The sequence below is a fragment of the Bidens hawaiensis genome, unplaced genomic scaffold (assembly GCF_021521415.1).
Source record: "Bidens hawaiensis isolate Kalapana, Puna unplaced genomic scaffold, B.hawaiensis_p1.1 tig00013121_1, whole genome shotgun sequence".
Classification (NCBI taxonomy): domain Eukaryota; kingdom Viridiplantae; phylum Streptophyta; class Magnoliopsida; order Asterales; family Asteraceae; genus Bidens; species Bidens hawaiensis.
Window position 1 is genome coordinate 504,079 of NW_027492109.1, and position 21,635 is coordinate 525,713.

General features: G+C 39.4%; 1 protein-coding gene across 1 annotated transcript in view; it reads right to left on the reverse strand.

Moving 5' to 3' along the window:
• LOC143543449 (putative LRR receptor-like serine/threonine-protein kinase At1g53440) overlaps nt 1–10,779 on the reverse strand; it is a 30,861-nt gene extending 20,082 nt beyond the window's left edge. Inside the window, exon 1 of the mRNA XM_077035767.1 lies at nt 10,748–10,779. Coding sequence (XP_076891882.1) covers nt 10,748–10,779 — 32 coding nt within the window. The remainder of the gene's footprint in view (nt 1–10,747) is intronic.
• Nucleotides 10,780–21,635: the final 10,856 nt, after the last annotated feature.

The following is a 21,635-nucleotide window of genomic DNA, read 5'->3' on the forward strand; positions in this document are numbered from 1 at the left end:
GCCCGGACCTAGGCAACATGCAGCCAAACAGGGTGGGAAAGCCCTGAGAGGTGATCAGGTTGTCGAGATCTGCCTGCTTCAATTTGCAGGGGATTTCATTCCACCTTTTGGTGGCCTTGGTCCTCCCTACTTCCTCCGATGTGGTCTCAACAACTTTCTTCCCCTTCCCCTTTTGCTTCAATGTCGACATCACCACAGATTTCACACGGCGTCTTCGAGAGGCAACGGAGGTGATTGAAGGGCTAGACGAGTATGAACTATCAGACATACAAATGTAATAGCCGATAATCGAGGATTCGAATCGATGTAAACACTCAAATCAGAATGTGAAAGCAGAAATTTGAATTTTAGCAACAATGAAGATGAAGATAAAAATTTCCTAAGGGCCTGCTTTTATAGGCCCAGGAGAGAGAAATGTGGCAGCTGATCGGGTTTCACGCGCCCCCACTCGCAGGGGCAACCCAACGACGGCGCGACACGTGTCCCTAACAGCTGTGTGAGGGGACAAAAAGATGTAACCGACCTGCCACGGAACAGAGACGCGCCCCCACTCGCAGGTACTAACCAATGCGAGTGCGACACGTGTTCAAGACAGCTGTGTGAGGGGACGTGAAAGGCAACTGTAGCACCTCGAGCACACGAAACGTCTGACACGTTTACGGCGCACGTCATCACCAACCAACCACGTGTTTGGACCTTTCGTTTTCAACCAAATGGATAGAACTTCGCGCGACGATGGAAACAACAAAGAAAACGACAAAACCCCCTATAAAAGGACAATTCAGTGAGTCTAATATCTATCTTACCACGCTCGCGCAAGATAAGACACACATTAGACTGGGGGGGCTTGAAGAGGTATGTACCCGCCTCAACACCAAGCAAGGCGGGTCAACCCACAAGATAAAGACATTATGAAGGCACAAAGCCAAAACCCAGGCGCATCGCGCATACAAAACATGCTCAGGCATCATATGCTCGCGCATAACATATGCGCGCGGCGCATATCGCATGCTCTTGCACATCACATATGCTCGCGTGTCACATATGCGCGTGGCGCACCAGCGCGCGGCGCATATCACACGCTCGTGCATATCACACCTGCGCATGAAATATCTGCGCGTGAGAATAAAAAGAAGACTTCGCGCATCCTCAGGATTGGCGCATATCACACGTGCACATAATCAACCTCGTCCTTATCCAAATCAGGATCAGGGCAACCTTGATTGTGCACGTCAGACACTCTTCTAGAAGACATCTTTTTAAGGAGTAAGAATATGCTGATGTTGACAGCTGCCAAATGAAAGGTCGACAACTCAGCATGACACATGTGCTACCACATGATTTCAACCAACGAGAAAGCGCCAGGTGTCCCAGAGGACACGTGGCGCAGTGCGATTGGAGGAGGCCAACGAGGCTGAGCCCAGCCAGTGGAAACCCTAGCACTATAAATACAGCATCAACTCCACTTTGATGACACATTCATTCACACTCAATCATTGACAGTTACAAGCAGTGATATCACATTCAATCATATTGAATTATATTCACTCACAGTCAGTTACAGAAAAACACACAGTCACACAATCAAGAGTATTCAGCGATTCAGCAATACTCTTGAGATTTCACTGACTCACACTTTATTATCTTCTCCACAAAGATACTGATTCTCACGCCGGAGGGTTACCCCAAAGAGGACCCCTCTGTCCCTTTCTGAGGGGTAAGTAACGGCGCTGTTCATTTTGTAGGTGGAAGAACACGGATTCAAAGGAACCATCGGTGAAACAGTTTAATCATACCCGAGGAAAGTAGATCTGCTACCAGTGAGTAGATCCACGTTTCTTCAGTAATCAAATTGATTTAAAATTACGTTTTAGTAAAAAAAATAATATTATAAATCTTGAGGAAGATTCTTATCAGTTACTGGCTACTGTTGAAGTGGCTGAATATCTTCGAGGTTTTGGAAAAGTCTTTTAAGACTTAAGAACATGTCACTGAATAATATTCATCCAAAGAAACATGTACATGCATGAAGGATGATCATAGACTAAAAAGGTTTTCAACATTTATGACGTTGGAATACTTCACCTTTTTGTTGAATCAACTGTTTCTTTTTAATTTCTTTTTGTTTTCACCAAAAAGAAAATATATAGTATAATAAAGTGTAGGTGCTTGGTATAAAAAGTTGAATCAATATATTCCACCCAAACATATATAAAAATTAAAGTATAGATTCAAATAAAAAGAACAATGATAGAAAACTAGGGTGTAAATTATGCTGGGTTATATTGTACAATTCATACACAATTATATACGGTGACGGCCCAAGGTTTTAGAAAGTCTCAAGCTAACTATTAAGTTGGAGACTTTTTCAAAAACTTTTTTTATATAAACTCTCATCCTTTACCCGGGTTGAGACCACCGACAACAATAAAGTAACACGTTTATAGTTGGCAGATTAAATAAAAATTGTTTTAAGTTATATCTTTGTGTAAACAATATTTACATAAATTTATATTTCTAGCTTTCGATTTAACATTCAATTGCTAGTAATAATATTTAAAAGTTTTAATGTGTAATGCTTAACAAAGATTCTAAGAAATAAATAACAATAGATGATAAATTGGGTTGTAATTACTAATTAGGGTAAAATTTGGTGTTAAAATTGGCAATTAACATATTAAAAACTGATAAACTAATTACCATTTAATGCACTCCTCAAAAGTCAACATAGTTGAACTTAAGTAATTGAGTCCGCTTCAGATATTTCGCTGCCCGACCTTCCAAAGTTGCCCAGCGTCGGCTGATTCCAAAAACATAATATATTAAACTTTTTTAATGAAAATTGGAGGCCTTTATATTTATGGGGCCTCAAGCCCTTACTTGGCCTAACAAAACACTTGAGCCGGCTCTGATTATATATTTATTTACGTCGTGTATGTTTAATGTTTGCGTTATACCTAATGGCTTATTAACAATTCTAGTACTAACCGATTATTTTGCCGCAAATGATAATTTTTATTGATATTTTTTTTATCGGTCTTTATTAACAAATTTGATTTTATATATTTAATTCCAGATTAAAGGAAACAAACTGACGCATTAGCATCCCTTTATTTAAATTATGATTTTTATTATCTTTTAATATTTTGTGTTTATATTGTTTACAAGTTTATCTCATTTTATTTTAGTATATGTTAGAGTTGAAGGTTGTGTATTTTATACTTTTTTATATTAAGAATACTGTAAAGAATTTTTGTTCTTGAACCTTTGGTTTGGGTTTATTGTAAAGAGACCCAACAACCCAATAGACCTTGGTGGTACAACTTTAGAGCGGGACGTGGTGTACTATGAAGTTGAGCTCTTTGGGTGGGTCATGGTGGTAACGATTATGAATCGAGTTGATGTTCATTTTGATCTAGGTAGGTATGGTCCAAAGGCAAAACTCGATGACGAGTTTTTCAAAAATGGAGAGTATGATGCAGGAGCATCTCTTTATTTAATTTATGATTTTTATTATTTTTTAATGTTTGAGTTTATCTTGTTTACAAGTTTATCTCATTTTATTTTAATAAAAGTTAGGGTTGAAGGTTATGTATTTTTCAGTTTTTTATATTAACAATATCGTAAAGAACGTTTGTTCTTGAACCTTTGGGGTTCGGTTTTATGGTATTTGATTAACTAAGTGTCATGAGCCATTTGAATGCTTTCGTTCCTGCATCACAAACGTAAATGATTGAAGGACGGGTACTTATAATTTTGAATTAACTAATAAAATTACTGTAAATTAAAAGGTAATAAAGACTTCAAAATTCAAAACTAATTTCACTTTCGAAATTAATAGTAAATAAACACACGTTCGCTCACAAATAAACAAGAACAAACGAACAATATTGTTGAAACTTGAACGCACAATGTTTGGGATGAGAACAGATGGGGATATCCCAAACACTCCATTGACCATATTGCTTCTGTGAAAATATAATTCGAACTTTTCAAGCACGTGGATGTAAGGCCCTGTTACCAGTTCCTTACATTTGGGCGTTGGATTTACTCATAAGCGCAGTTCATTATATCAGAGTTAATTAAAACATTCACGGAATATTAAAACTTTCATAAAACATTTCATAACAAACCATATCTTGTCTTAAAACAATATCCCGTCTTTCAAAATAAACAAATCATTTAAACTTAAACGTCTCGCGCCTTCCGATGCCAGCCTTTTATTCAATGTCACGTGTCCCCTCAAGTGAGCTGCCTCATTCTACTCACCTGCGTGCATACTAAAAGTCAGCTACGCTGAGTGAGTTCTAGTTAATCACACAACATACAATACATTCGTAGCTACATGCTTTCATACTTTCGTTTATATTATACTTACTTACCTTCGCACTTTCATTCATATACTTACCATACGTTTTAAAGAGCATTACGCCCTATAACCTTCGCATATATTATTAGGGTGTGCAACCCTTTAACCTTCGCATATATTATTAGGGTGTGCAACCCTTTAACCTTCGCATATATTATTAGGGTATGAAACCCTTTAACCTTCGTATATATTATTAGGGTATGCAACCCTTTATCCTTCGCATATATTATTAGGGTATGCAACCCTTTATCCTTACCTTACCTTTCATTATCATATCCATATGTTTAATACCACACACAACATAATCGTACATACTCCCTTATTCTCATACACGTATCATACATACATAACTATCACAATCGTCATTAAGACATACACTTACCATTTAAGGTAAGTGTATTAACATTCACATCGAGTATGCACACAGCCCCGAAAACATAACAAGGAAATGGGGCTAGAAACTCACATGAAGTCGGTTACATTCACCATTGACAGTTATTCCTTTCTTCAGTTTGGCATGGCTAACTGTATAATAATTATATGCATCAATTAACTATCACTACTCATCTCACATTTCTAGTCTAATAATTACCCTCAACAAACGGGGGTCCGAGAGCGGGGTTCTAGGGGCGGCAGCCCCTAGCGGGGTCCAAGGGGCAGAGCCCCTGGCTGGTGTTCATTAACTGCTTTAACACATTTTCCATTAACATTTTAAATCATTTTCTAAGTTGGGCTTATTTAAATAAGGTCTAAATATCCATCATCCGGCCCAATTTTGGGTTCAGGCCCAAGGCCCAACAGAACTGTGGCCGAGAACTCAAAACAGATAACTCATCTGACCGAGAACCCACCGAGAACTCATGACCGAGAACTCGTGACCGAGAACTCACCGAGAACTCATGACCGAGAACTCGTTTTGGCCGAAAACACGGGTTGGTCGAGAACCCTCAAATCTGGCCGAAAACACGGGTTGGTCGAGAACTCATCATTCCATTTTCTATGTTTCTACCTTGCTCAGTTACAGTTCTAAGGCTCAAATAATGCCTTTAAACCCCCTTTAACCGTCATTCATAACTGTTTTACACCAATTACCATCACGGCTTCAAGATCTAACCCGTTTTAGACATAAAGCTTAAACCTTTATAGGGTTAAAACGTTCTAGGCTAGATCTAGGGTTTCCTTTATGAACCGTTTATATCTATGAGTCCATTTCATCCATTTTAATCATCAAGTTCGTATTTTTATGAAACATCTAGACCCGATCTACTCTAGGGTCAAGTTTCTTGGCAAAACCTTCATAAAAATGTAACCTTTAAGCTTAAAACGTACCTTTAGACGTTAGTAGGGTCACGTCTAGCTTGATACACGACCTTGGACTCGTTAGCTCACTTGTATGATCGAAGATCTATGATTACTATGATCGGTTTATGGTTTGGATAATGGGTGGGGCTAAGGAGGGTATTTTATGGCTTAAGTGTGTTTTTAAGGTGTAGAGAGAATAAGATGGATAAGTTGGATGGAAATGGAAAGATTTAGGGTTTAAGGGGTATTTATACTCCCTTAAGCCCGTGGACCTAAGGCCCATCTTTCCCTTTTAGTCCATGATTAATTCTCTCTAATTAGCCTACTTCTCTTTCTCTCTTTTATTATTATTTTATTTACCATCTTAGGTAAACTTGTCCACCATAAAAGATAATATATAAAATATTATCTATTGAAATTTTGGGATGTTACAAGTCTTCCCTCCTTAAAGAGGTTTCGTCTCCGAAACCTAACTATTACATAAACAGGTTAGGGTAAAACTTGCGCATCTCATCCTCGGCTTCCCAAGTAGCATCCGATCCCTTACGATGCTTCCAAATCACTTTCACCAATGGTATAACCTTGTGACGAAGTTGCTTCTCCTTACGATCAACTATCTTTATCGGTTTCTCAATGTAGTTCAACTGTTCATCAACCTCAATGTCCATCAATGGCACGTGCGACGTGTCATCAGCCAGACACTTTCTCAGATGAGAAACATGGAAGGTTTCTAGCTCATCAGGTAAATCCAGCTTATAAGCCACTTCACTCACACGATCTAAAATCTTAAACGATCCATTGTACCTTGGACTCAACTTCTCCCTCTTTCTAAAGAGAATGATCCCTTTCTAGGGCGAGACCTTGAGCATCACATTGTCACCAACGTTAAACTCGATCGGTCATCGTCGCTTATCAGCATATGAATTCTGTCTGTCTTGAGCAGCTTTCATTCTAGCCCTAATCTGATCGAACTTTGAAGACGTTTCTTGAACCACTTCGAAACTTCCCATCTCCTTCTGACCAATCTCTCCCAGCATACCGTGGTTCTACATCGTCAACCGTAAAGCATCTCAAACGGTGGCATACCAATACTAGAATGGTAACTGTTGTTATAGGAGAACTCTGCCAGATGCAGATGGTCATCCCAACTTCCACCAAAATCCAAAACACAAGCACGTAGCATATCCTCAAGGGTTTGGATCGTCCTCTCGAACTGTCCATCGGTTTGAGGATGGTACGCCGTACTAATGTTCAATCTCGTTCCCATAGCTTCATGGAACTTCTTCCAAAACCTCGAAGTAAACCGAGTATCTCTATCAGACACGATCGATAACGGCACTCCATGCTTGGTTACAACCTCTTTAATGGACAAGCTTGCTAACGTTTCTGATGAGATAGCCTCTCGTATGGTAGAAAGTGAGCACTCTTGGTCAAACGGTCCACAATCACCCAGATAGTGTCATGGTTCTTAGCTGTACGAGGTAGCTTAGTTATGAAATCCTTGGTGATGTGTTCCCATTTTCATTCGGGTATCTCAAGCGGTTGCATCTTTCCATAAGGATTTTGATGTTCGGCTTTGACTTGTAAACATGTTAAGCACTTACCAACATAATCTACCACATCATTTTTCATTCCTGGCCACCAGTAATCACTCTTCAAGTCTTGGTACATCTTTGTAGCTCCAGGATGGATTGAGTACCTTGACATGTGAGCTTCATATAAGATTCGACTTCTAAGATCACCATGGCGTGGGATCCACATACGGTCCAACCTAGTGTTAACACCATGAGTATTTTCCATCAACTCATCTTGCTGGCCACAAATTCTTTCTTTCTTTACTAACCCTTCGTCTACTAACACCTCTGAATGTACCTTGATGATTTCTTCAAAAACACTTGAGTTCATGATTAACTTGTATGACTTCACTGTTGCAATGACTTCCTCATTCTTACGGCTTAGCGCGCCGGCAACCACATTAGCTTTACCAGGATAGTACTTAATGTCGCATTCGTAATCCTTAATCAACTCCAACCATCTCCTCTGTCTCATGTTCAATTCCTTCCGCTCGAAGAAATACTTTAAACTCTTATGATCCGTGTAGATGGTACACTTAGTACCGTACAGATAGTGTCTCCATATCTTAAGAGCATGCACTACAGCTGCTAGTTCTAAATCATGTGTCGGATAAGTACTTTCGTGAACTTTCAACTGTCTAGACGCATAAGCTATTACTTTTCCTCGTTGCATCAACACGCAACCTAACCCTTGATGCGAGGCATCTGCTCAAACAACCAAATCCTCGTCACCATCAGGTAAAGCAAGGATTGGAGCTTACGTGAGTCTCTTCTTTAACTCTTCAAATGATTCTTCTTGAAACTTTCCCCAACTGAATACTACCAACTTTCGGGTCATACCGGTCAACGGTGCGGCTATCTTGGAGAAACCTTCGATGAATCTCCTATAGTAGCCAGCTAACCCTAAGAAGCTTCGTATATCAGTTGGATTCTGTGGAGTTTTCCAATTAGTTATCGCTTCAATCTTAGCTGGGTCGATGGTAATCCATTCAGGATTAATCACGTGACCTAGAAATTGCACTTCTCGCAACCAGAACGCGCATTTTGAAAACTTAGCATATAACTTCTCTTTCTTCAGAGTCTCCAATACTTCTCTCAAATGCTCGGCATGATCAGACTCGCTCTTTGAATAGATCAATATATCGTCGATGAAGACGATAACTGACTTATCCAACATTGGCCGACACACCCTATTCATCATATCCATAAAAGCTGCTGGAGCATTTGTTAGACCGAACGACATTACGAGGAACTCCTAGAGTCCATACCGTGTTCGGAACGTTGTCTTAGGGATGTCAGCCTCCTTCACCTTTAGTTGATGATAGCCTGATCTAAGATCTATTCGTGAGAACCAACTTAAACCTTGAAGTTGGTCAAACAGATCATCAATCCTTGGCAAGGGATATCTATTCTTTACCGTAAGCTTATTCAACTCACGATAGTCTATGCACATTCTCATACTTCCATCCTTCTTCTTCACGAACAACACTGGTGCACCCACTGGGAAACACTTGGTCTAATAAAACCTTTGTCGAGGAGTTCTTGCAGTTGGGACATCAATTCTTTCATCTCGGATGGCGCTAGACGGTAAGGCGCTTTCGCGACGGGCTGGGCTCCTGGTACTAACTCTATTTGGAATTCTATCTCTCGCTCCGGCGGCAACCCCGGAAGATCCTCAGGGAATACTTCTGGTAGTCGCGCACAATAGGGACATCTTTCGTTTCTTTCGTCTCGGCCGTAGCGTTGACAACATACGCCAGGTAGGCACCGCACCCTCGCCTTAACAAACCCTCGGATTTTATCATCGAAATGACATTAAGCCCAGAATTTCCTTATCACCATAAACCGTCACCACGCTACCATCTGAGGACTTTAACCTTATTATCCTACTCTTACACACTATCTGAGCTTCATACTCAGACAACCAATCCATTCCCAAAACCACATCGAACCCTCCTAAGGTCATGACATACAAGGTAACATGGAAATCATGTCCCTCTAACTCTATCTTACAGTCTTTAACCATTTTCATTATTTTAACCGAGGTGTCACTAGCAGTTTCTACTATAAAGGTTTCAGACACTCGGCAACATTTCATTTTAGCTATTTTACTAAATGGTGTAGCTAGGAAACTTTTGTTTGCGCCCGAATCAAACATTACAAAAGCGGAAATACCGTTTACTAGAAACGTACATGTGACGACATCGGGAATCTGCTTGGCTTGTTCTTGGGTCAGCATGTAGGCTCTGGTCCTTGGCCTTGTTGCTTCAGCATCCTTTTTTCATTGCCTATAGCTTCGGTACACTCTCTAGCCATGTGACCCGTCTTACCACACCGGAAACATGCCGGCTTCTCGTTGCACTCGTGAGCATAGTGACCCATCTTTCCACACTTATAACAGGCGTTTGACCCTACCCTGTACTCTCCCCATGCGTCTTTCCACATTTAAAACAAACATATGATCCCTTACCCCACTTACACTCACCACCGTGTATTTTACCACACGTCTTGTATGATCTCTTCTCCCACACTTTCTGCTTCTTATCTTTGGAGTTCCATAACTGAGTACCGGGTCGTTTGACATTGACCCACTTCTTATCTTTCTTTTCTTCTTCCACCACAGCGTCATCCGCAGCCAGGTCTGCATAAACCATCTCTGCGAGTTCGACAGCAGAGTCAAAGGTAGCAGGTTTACTCGTCCTGACTAGCGTGCGGACCCTCTGTCGAAATCCCCTCACATAACACTTGATTCTCTTAGCTTCAGTGTTAACCATCTCGGGCACCAACCTAGACATTGAGTTGAACTCGGTGGTATACTCACGATGTGTCATCGTTCCGGCTTTCATGTTCAGGAATTTCATCTCCGCCCTCTCAACCTCGGCGTCAGCACATAACTTCTTCATCACTAACTCCTTCAGATCCTCCCACTTCATGGCCTTAATCTCGTCCTGAGTCTTCCTCTGCTCCACACTTTCCCACCAATACATCGCCTCCTCTTCAAACGATTGGGTGGCATAACCGACAGCTTGATCGGGACGACACACGCTAATGCGGATAATTTTATCCATGGTGGTTATCCATTGAAGAGTAGCGATTGCGTCTCCCAAACCAGTCAGCTTCAGCGAGTCACAACCCTTAAAGGACTTATAGTTGCAACCGCCTCGGCCTCTCTTCCTATCGTCAACTTTCACAGATTTAACCACATTCGAGGCCTCTCTCTCCCCCCTTCATCATCCTTCTTACCATCACCACCTGCCCCTCCAGCAGTTCTTTCGCGGCTTCCACCAGACCCTCCCGGAGTAATATTCTTCACAGCAGTGGCCACAGCTTGGACAATAGCTGCCTGAATTGCGGGATCCAGTTGAACCCCTTCGTTGTTGACCGGACCTCCTCCAACTGCACTCCCTTCATCTCTGGTGTTGGAAGCTGTCTCAACCGAAGGTCGCTGGGCACGACGAGGCCTGCCACGACGTCTAGTGGGGCCCTCAGTTCTCGCAATTACTCCAGCTCCTGCATCGCCTCCCGTTCAGCCATCGTATTCTAAAAGGGGAAACACAAACGTCATCACTCAAGGAACTATTTAGTACAAGGATAGTAAGGCTAACAGGTAATGACATTGGCCCACCGTGATTAGCTGATCACGTTACTTTCCGTGTCCTATACACCTCCCTTTATGAGTCTATTTGTGCTGGTTCTACATTAAACATTCAGTCAATTAAAGCAATCAATTAATCCTATCCCTATCGTTCATATATCCTTTCTTTATCATTTAACATACATCATTTAATTATGCATCTTACCTTTGCTGAACTTGCTTGAGCGACACATGGCATTCTTGAACTGGCATCTTCTTTCTTTTCTTACTTAAATCCCATTCTCTATTAGAGTCTAAGCATGTAGGATGCTTAAATCTCTCGAACTTTGCTCTGATACCAACTTGTAAGGCCCTGTTACCGGTGCCTCACACTTGGACGTTGGATTTACTCATAAACGCAGTTCATTATATCAGAGTTAATTAAAACATTCACGGAATATTAAAACTTTCATAAAACATTTCATAACAAACCATATCTTGTCTTAAAACAACATCCCGTCTTTCAAAATAAACAAATCATTTAAACTTAAACGTCTCACGCCTTCCGATGCCAGCCTTTTATTCAATGCCACGTGTCCCCTCAAGTGAGATGCCTCATTCTACTCACCTGCGTGCATACTAAAAGTCAGCTACGCTGAGTGAGTTCTAGTTAATCACACAACATACAATACATTCGTAGCTATATGCTTTCATACTTCCGTTTATATTATACTTACTTACCTTCGCACTTTCATTCATATACTTACCTTACGTTTTAAAGAGCATTACGCCCTATAACCTTCGCATATATTATTAGGGTGTGCAACCCTTTAACCTTCGCATATATTATTAGGGTGTGCAACCCTTTAACCTTGGCATATATTATTAGGGTATGCAACCCTTTAACCTTCGCATATATTATTAGGGTATGCAACCCTTTAACCTTCGCATATATTATTAGGGTATGCAACCCTTTAACCTCCGCATATATTATTAGGGTATGCAACCCTTTATCCTTACCTTACCTTTCATTATCATATCCATATGTTTAATATCATACACAACATAATCGTACATACTCCCTTATTCTCATACACTATCATACATACTACACTATACTTGCCTTAACAATACGTGCAATACCCGAAGGTCGTTCACATACTGTCAAGCATACATACATAACTATCACAATCGTCATTAAGACATACACTTACCATTTAAGGTAAGTGTATTAACATTCACATTGAGTATGCACACAGCCCCGAAAACATAACAAGGAAATGGGGCTAGAAACTCACCTGAACGGTTACGTTTACCGTTGACAGTTATTCCTTTCTTCAGTTGGGCACGGTTAACAGTTTAATAATTATATACATCAATTAACTATCACTACTCATCTCACACTTCTAGTCTAATCATTACCCTCAACGAACGGGGGTCCGGGAGTGGGGTTCTAGGGGCGGCAGCCCCTAGCGGGGTCCAAGGGGCAGAGCCCCTGGCTAGGGTTAAGCTGACATGTCAGCTTGGAAATATTTTATTTTTATTAACTGCTTTAACACATTTTCCATTAACATTTTAAATCATTTTCTAAGTAGGGCTTATTTAAATCAGGTCTAAATATCCATCATCTGGCCCAATTTGGGTTCAGGCCCAAGGCCCAACAGAACTGTGGCCGAGAACTCAAAAAAGATAACTCATCTGACCGAGAACCCACCGAGAACTCATGACCGAGAACTCGTGACCGAGAACTCACCGAGAACTCGTTTTGGCCGAAAACACGGGTTGGTCGAGAACCCTCAAATCTGGCCGAAAACACCCAGTTCAGCTCATCATTCCATTTTCTATGTTTCTACCTTGCTCAGTTACAGTTCTAAGGCTCAAATCATGGCCTTTAAACCCGTTTTTTACCGTCATTCATAATTGTTTTACACCCATTACCATCACGGCTTCAAGATCTAACCCGTTTTAGACATAAATCTTAAACCTTTATTGGGTTAAAACGTTCTAGGCTAGATCTAGGGTTTCCTTTATGAACCGTTTATATCTATGAGTCCATTTCATTCATTTTAATCTTCAAGTTCCTATTTTTATGAAACATCTAGACCCGATCTACTCTAGGGCCAAGTTTCTTGGCAAAACGTTCATAAAAATGTAACTTTTAAGCTTAAAACGTACCTTTAGACGTTAGTAGGGTCACGGCTAGCTTGATACACGACCTTGGACTCGTTAGCTCACTTGTATGATCGAAGATCTATGATTACTATGATCGGTTTATGGTTTGGATAATGGGTGGAGGCTAAGGAAGGTATTTTATGGCTTAAGTGTGTTTTTAAGGTGTAGAGAGAATAAGATGGATAAGTTGGATGGAAATGGAAAGATTTAGGGTTTAATGGGTATTTATACTCCCTTAAGCCCATGGACCTAAGACACATATTTCATTTTTAGTCCATGATTAATTCTCTCTAATTAGCCTACTTCTCTTTCCCTCTTTTATTATTATTTTATTTACCATCTTAGGTAAACTTGTCCACCATAAAAGATAATATATAAAATATTATTTATTGAAATTTTGGGATGTTATAGTGGTATCAAAGCCAGGGCCGGATCGGTGGTGCCAGGCCCGCGGGACCCCTAAGGGGGGGGGGGTGGATTGTAACATCCCACATCGGTTGGGAAGGAGAACTAAGCCTTCCATATAAGGAGGTGGATACCTTTCCCATTATAACGCGTTTTGGGCGCTTAATGGTAGTGGATGAGAGGAGAACTCCACAATTAAGCGTGCTCAGGTGGGAGTACTATGAGGATGGGTGACCACCTGGGCAACCAAAAGCAAATCCGTGAGGCGATGGTGGTACGTCCCGGCCAAAGCGGACAATATTATGGTGCGATGGTAGATGGGTTGTTACAGTGGATTATTCATGTAGAAGGAGTTCTAGTCAGTTCCTATTTTATTGTTTATTATTTTTACTAAGTTGTTTGGTATTTGTTAGCTTAGACCGAGTCTCTAGTTATAGCCGTTTGTGACTTTGTTATTTTTATATTTAAGAGATCTTAATCTCTTTATTTTTGTATTCACTACAACAATAAATAAAAACCCTAAAAGAGTCTGTAATCCTCAATCTGTTGTTAACCAACAGATTGTGGTATCAAAGCCAGTTTCCTTGTGTTCAATTCAATAACCCTCAAGAACCCTAGTCCATGGCTGATCAAATTATTACTCCCACAAACCCTACCATACCTATTCCAATGTTCAAGGGCGACATATATGAACATTGGAGCATCCAAATCAAGACTATTCTACGATCCAGGGATCTATGGGATCTGGTGGAGTCTGGTGTTGCAGAAAACGATCCTGAAAGCAAGACTGCGCAAAAGAAAGATACCTATGCTATGGCTATCATCCAACATGATGTCCATGGACAACTCTTTTCACGTATTGCATCAGCTTCATCAGCAAAGTAGACATGGGAAATCCTTAAGATGGAGTTTCAAGGAGACTCCTAGATCCAAGCAATCAAATTACAAATTACAGGGTCTACGACGTGATTTTGATAATCTTAACATGTCAGAAGATGAAGCAATTGGTGACTACGTCTCCCGTGTTATGGGAATTGTTAGTCAGATAAGATCCTATGGTGAAAAAGTAGGAGATCAAACCATTGTGGAGAAGATACTGCGTAATCTCACTCCTAGTTATGGCTATGTTGTACCCTCCATTTAAGTCTCACACGATCTAGCTACTCTCACCCCGGTGAAGCTCATGTGTTCATTGCATTCCTATGAGGAAAGAATCAACACAAGGCAACCTGTTAAACATGTCAAGTTGGATGAACAAGCCTTGCAAGTCATGGTTGATTGGTTCCCAACCTGAACAAATACAAAGTTCACTGGATCTAGAGGCGGTAGAGGAAGAAGCCCATACAGAGGGAGAGGTCGTGGCAGACATTTTGACAAAGGGAGAGTGCCACAATGCACCATCTACAATAAGTTTAGGCATTATAAAAAGGATTGTTGGTATAATGAGGAGTGAGGACGCACATGTAAATATGGCAACATATGAAGATGGAAATGCTAAGGACTCCAACAAGTAAGAGGCCAAGTTGTTCATGGCAATTGTTCCAGAACCTCAGATCTCCTTCATGACACATGCAACTCAAACCGGTAACAAATCTTATCTATGGTTTCTTGATTTAGGCTGCTCAAACCATATAACAGGTTTGAAAGGAAGTTTTTCAAGAATGGATGATTCATTCAAACTACTTGTCCATCTTGGTAACAAGAAGGAAATAAGAGTTGAAGCAAAAGGTATTGTAAAATTTGACCTTGCTTATGCTAGTTATACACTGTTAGAATATGTGTATTTTGCTCATCAACTTGAGTATAACCTTCTAAGTGTGGGGCAATTATTAATGAGGAAGGGATATTCCCTCTTATTTGATTATGATAATAAGATGAAGGCAACAAATTCAGTCCTCATGTCAGTTTTGGTGGCCAATCATAATATGTTCCTTGTGGATGCTTCCTTGACCAAAATAAACGAAGCCAGTCATGTCAGTCCCAACATCGATCCAATATCCAGATTATGGCATGCCATATATGGTTACTAAAATTCTCTTGGGTTGAAACTTCTACATGATAAAGTTAAGGTTATGGGTGTTCTTCGGGTCGAGTTCTTCGGGTTTTAAAGTTTTAAATCTTGACCTGAAACCCAACCCAAATCTCTCACGGGTTTTTCGGGTTCGGGTAATTCGGGTTCGGGTTTTTTTCAGGTTGGGTTAATCGGGTTTCGAGTATCCTAGAAAAAAACACACAAAACCAATATTTTAAAAAATTACAATGATAAAATTAAAACAACATATCATTCTTTGCTTATAATACAAATAATCAAATAAAAAACTAACCTAACGCGATAAAACAATTCAAAAGAAGAGTAAACTAACTCGAATCATAATCGTATTCAATCGGGTATGATTTGGTTGTTCAATTACGGTTTGCTATTAGTAATAAACAAAATCCATAAATTAAATAAGAAATCAATCCATAATATTTAGAATGACTACAGTCGAGTACAGATTCTGATAAATTTAGTGGCTAAGACATAACCTATAAATACATAAAAATATATTTAATTTCAAAACTTAAATTTTATTCGGGTTTTTCGGGTCGACCCAACTCTTATAAATTAAACCCAAGAACCAACCCGAATTACTTTGGTTCGGGTTCGGGTTCTTCGAGTCGGATTAGTTCCGGTTCGGGTACGGGTTTTTTCGGGTAAAAGTGACAACCCTAGTTAAGGTGCTTGGACTCCCAAGTATTAAAACACTTGGGTCCTATGATGATTGTGTTAAATGTAAGCAATATCATGAGCCTTTTGTGTCCAAATCCTGGAGAGCAACAAATAAGCTACAACTAATACATACAGATGTGTGTGCACCTAAGCAAGTTCCAATCCTGGGAGGTAGTTGATGGTCGAATATAAATCATGTGTATATATGTGTTATTTCATGTATTTTAAGTGTTTATATATAGCGGACACAATTACTTTGAGTTCTTTTATGATTGCAGGTGTTCGGAGCTTAAACAAGCTAATTCAGATGTAAGGCCCCGATCCGATGCCCTACTTTAGCGTCGGATTTACTCATAAACACAGTTCTTACAATCAGAGTTAATTAAAACTTTAACAGAATAATGAAAACTTCGATTATTCATTTCAAAACATTACAAACTTGTCTTTAGATCATAACATAAAACATCATGTTATAACATCATTTCTTTTATCATTAGATGTCAGCCATTCAATCAATGCCATGTGCCGTTCTCGTGATAGCTCTTTAGACCTGTTTAGCTGTGTGTATACTAAAAGCCAGCTACCTGACTGAGTTCAAGTTAATCAAGCAACTTATCATACAACCATTACATGCAATCACATCAGTGGCGGATCCAGAAATTTTATTCAGTGGGGAAAAGGTCGGTAAAAAACAATATAAGGAAAATTTGTTTCTTTGTTTAATTGTGCAAATTTGTCTTTACAATCTTTACCATCGAATAACATCTTTTAACCGCTACGATTGCAATGCAAACTAATATTAACTCTAATAATCGTTACGCGGGAGGAAATAAAACATGTTTCCTTGTTTGCACTATAAGTCCATAACTCATGCAAGATCAGCAATAACGTTCAAGTTAACAAACCTTTGATCTTTTTTTCTTTTCTTTGTTTATAAGTAAAGCTTTATTTATGTGAAGTTATAAATAAATTTATTTAGGATTCATATCAACTATTAGTTAGTATGAAGTTACTTTTTATCTAAATTTTAAGAACTTAGTGGCAATATATACGTACATCAAAAATAGTAAATAAAACTTGTTAGATACAATTAGGATGTTCAAATAATAATAATAACAAGTGTGTTTATAAAAGTAACAATTATGAAGATAAGGTTAAGTTGTTAAAAACTTAAAATGCGGACTTCTAATAAACCTAAAATGATGATAAGATGTTAAAGTGGTAGTGGAATGGATAATTGTTAGTTGAGGTTGAATTGGTTCGGGAAGAAAAGCTCAAGAATTTGGGTGGATGGGAAAAAAGATTAATGGGGCATATTAAATTTAAAGACCATTTTCATCATAGTAAAACACACTAATATTAAACATCTTAGTGGGGTCTATACCCCCCTCCCAATCAAGTCCATCTGCCATTGAATCACATATATGTCTGAAGACACATAGTTTACTGTCTGACTTGTTTACCTTACCACTTAACTGTCCCTTACGTCTTAGCCACTTGTTTTTCAGAAGCACATAGAGGCTTGCCCTCCCACGCACTCACGTTATGCCACTTAATAACGAAGGCACGTGTAGGCTTACCCTACCACGCACTCACGTCATGCCACTTTAATAACAAAGGCATGTATAGGCTTACTCTACCACATACTTTCGCCATGCTACTAACACCGTTACTAGACCCTTGCCACTTCTATCACACTCTACCTCTACTTGTCTACAACACACTTTTATCATTACATCATTTACATAATAACCAAGTTACATAATAACATTTACACACACTAATAACCACTTAGAGATCATTCCCACTGGAGGTACGTGCAATATCCGAAGATAGTTCACGCACCGACAAACATTCATTCATAACATAATACTTACCATCACATCAATCATTATAGCATACATTTACCACTTAAGGTAAGTGTATTCACACTTCATATCGAGTATGCACACAACCCCGAAAACATAACAAGGAAATAGGGCTAGAAACTCACCTGAATGCGGTTGCGTCCACCGTTAAGGTAATCCCTTTCTTTAGTTGTGCACGACTAACTGTATAACAATTACGCGTATTAATTACTATCACTTCCCATATCGTCTTTCTAGTTTAATTATTACCCTCAACGAACGGGTCCGGGGGCAGCGCCCCTGGCAGCAGGGTTCTAGGGGCGGCAGCCCCTAGCAGGGTCAAGGGGCAGAGCCCCTGGCTGGGTCGAGCTGCCAGGTCAGCTAGGAAAATTTTTATTTCCATTAACTGGCTTAACACATTTACAAAAGGATTTTAAATTGACGTCTAATTCGTTAGCTCGTCCGCTATAACGAATTAAGCCTAATTCGTTATCTTAACACAGCCTAATTTGTTATCTTCGCGCGATCTGATTCGTTATCTTGATTCGCTATGAGATTTTCCTCCTCCATCCGTTATATGGTTTGGTTCGTCATCTGGTTCGTTATCTTAAACATAGCGAATTGGGCAAGTAACGAATCACTTGATTCGTTATCGTAACGAACTGAGTGAGCTAATTCATTACCTTGACATAACGAACTGGACGAGTAACGAATTACTTGATTCGTCGTTTTGATCCGTTCATCATAACGAATTAGCATTTGTTCTTATCCAAACTTTGACTAAGGGGTCAAAGTCAAAATCGATAAGAACAGGCGCAATCAACCCTCACAGATCTATAATTAAACCTTCATTACGTGATGGAATAACACGAGATCATTAGATTCGTCTACGCATCACATACAAACCCCAATCATCAAACTTTCCCGATATCATGTTTTAAATGGTGCGATTTATACATGTATACTCATGGCTCATTTACCCTCGATTAACCCATCAATTGTCAACCAATTTCAATGAGATTTGTTGCGTTGGATTTGTTTTAACCATTTACATACAGATATAATAGTTCCCAAACGAATCTAAGCCCAAATGAACAAGTTTCCGTTTTAAACGTACCTTAAACGAGTCGGTTTACGAACACGAGCTGGTCTTGGTGTTATTTTGGTTCGTCACAACGTTCTAGCACCAACAAGCTCGTGTTTTCACCTTCGTATCTCGGCTCGGGTTTTAGGATGGTGTTCGTGTGTGTTTTTCAAGGTGTAGGCTATGGTGTAGAGATAGATAATAATTGAAAGAATTAGGGTTTAAGGGGTATTTATACTCCCTTAAGCCCATTGACCTAAGGCCCATCTTTTCCTTTTGGTCCTACTTGAACCATCTTTATTATTTTATCACATCTCTACTAACTCAAGTAAATTTTCCTTCATAAATAAATAATCTTTTACTATCATTTTTCTAGAAATTTCGGGATGTTACATCAGAGCCACCCAAATGCAGATTAAGCGAGTCTCAAGAAGACGAAAGTATAGGGAAAGATATATGGATGGTTAAGAAGGATTCGGGAATGGTTTGGATGAGAAATTCGAAGCCGAAGCGAAAACTGAATAACACGGGTTACCAGGAAAGTGTCTTTTATAAAACGGGCATATCTCATCCTAAAATATGATTTATGAAATCCATAATATATGAATTTCAGGTTTCTCAATGAGACAAATCTGAGTATGAGGTCAGTTTACTTCGTGTGTCACGAATTGATTGTCAAAAACGGAAGCGGCCTAAAAACGGGGGTAAAAACCCTAGTTGAGATTATAATAATCTTTCAGCCCTCATTCAACATATCCTAAATTCTAGCAATCAAAGAGATGCCCTAGGACGATTTTCTACCATCCCGAAGCTCCTGGTTCATCAGATCATCACATGCTTCCATCCTTTCATCAGATAAGCGAGTTAATCGCTTTGTAGATGTCAGACTAAAACCTTTGTGTTCACTTTAGGCTAGGGTTTTTTGTAATTGACTATCATCAAATTCTTTATGCTTAATTGATTATGAACTTGATTGAGTTTTACTATTTGATCTTGTCTACTTTGTTAATTGATTGTTTAAACAGTTATTGTTTTTGATTGTCAAACTTTGCATCACTTTCCTGGTTGGTTCATCAACATTTAGGGTTAGCTCTTGTGTCAATGAACTAATAATCGCTAGTCATTGCGACTTACTTGATTTTCATAATATAAAACTGGTAATTGGGTAGACCGGGTTTAGTTGTGTCAACAATTCGGCTAAGGTATCGTTCGTCATCACAACCCAACTATCAGGTCTAGCAATTACTACCCATTCGATAAATCTGAATATGCGATTAGTTGGTCATCCATCACATTACCTGAAACTGAAGTGAATCAATTTTTCATAATTGTTTATAGTAAATTAAAAGTAATCGTGTGTTATTAAATCATCTTTTCTAAACCGCTTGAAATCGTTTGTCCGCCTAAAAAAATAACTAATTAATCATGTATCTTACATGCACTTTCCATTGATTCTTATGGAGACGACATTTACTTACCCGTACTAGTTATAGGTATTTAAGCTATTAAAATACTTGTTTTTATTAGAGCACGACATATACATCAAAATGGTGTGTTGCCAGGGAATCAACGCGCGAAGTACTAGTTTAGTTTAATTTTTAGTTTTGTTTTTATTATTTTTTTCCGCTTATGTTAGTGTTTTTTCTGTGCAGGTGATCTTATAGGTTAATGCAAACAAGATATTCCAGCGAGAAAGTGTCGTTACAGTTTGATCCAAAAGTTGAAAAAGACAGCAAAGAGAAATCGAGCAGCTCAGAAACTCAAGTTAAACCGAAAAGTAGAAGCCACGAATTCAATACCAAAAGTAGAAGACATGAGTAACCGAAATAACCAAGACCCGAATAACTACCAACCCGATAACCAAGATCAACCACCAAATCAAGAACAACCCATTCCTCAAAACAACCCACCACCTAACCAAAATTATAATGTTAACCGTAACAGAAAGCAGGTAAATCGTGGAGGGGGTAACCGTGACTAGAGAAGACAACTGAAAAATGACAACTCAGATCCGCCCACTAAATCGTCAAGGGTCAAGCAGAGTTCAGGGAGGAAAGCCCTGGTTAAACCAGGCTAATATACAGGTCGGAGAATGGAACATAGGGGATGATGCAAGGCTAGATTATAAGGATTAAGATGAGTTTTTGGATGAATACGGGTCAATATCAACAACAAAATCTTCAGAATAACCGAGAACCTCGACAAAACCATCCAGAAAATCAGCAATATCAAGCACCGATACGCCAAAATAACCACGAGCCACGTATTCCCTTTTATGAGTTTGATGATGGAGTCCCAAGGACTTATATTCCACCACCAGTTAGAGGAGTTCTAAACCACTTCATTCCAAAGTTTCCTTGAACCCTCTACCGACCATTGTTTCAGTTAGAGATGGAAGAACTTTTTTAGCAAGATAGGGAGGTTTAACAGGATTACCCACTTTTCATGGAAAAGATACCGCAGAACCATATCTACAGTTGAGTGATTTTAACTTGATCTACGCTACTATATCAAGTCAATGGTTTACTGAGGATGAAGTGAAGATGGTTGTGTTTCAATTTAGTCTGAAAGATGCAGCAAAACAGTGATTCCTATCAC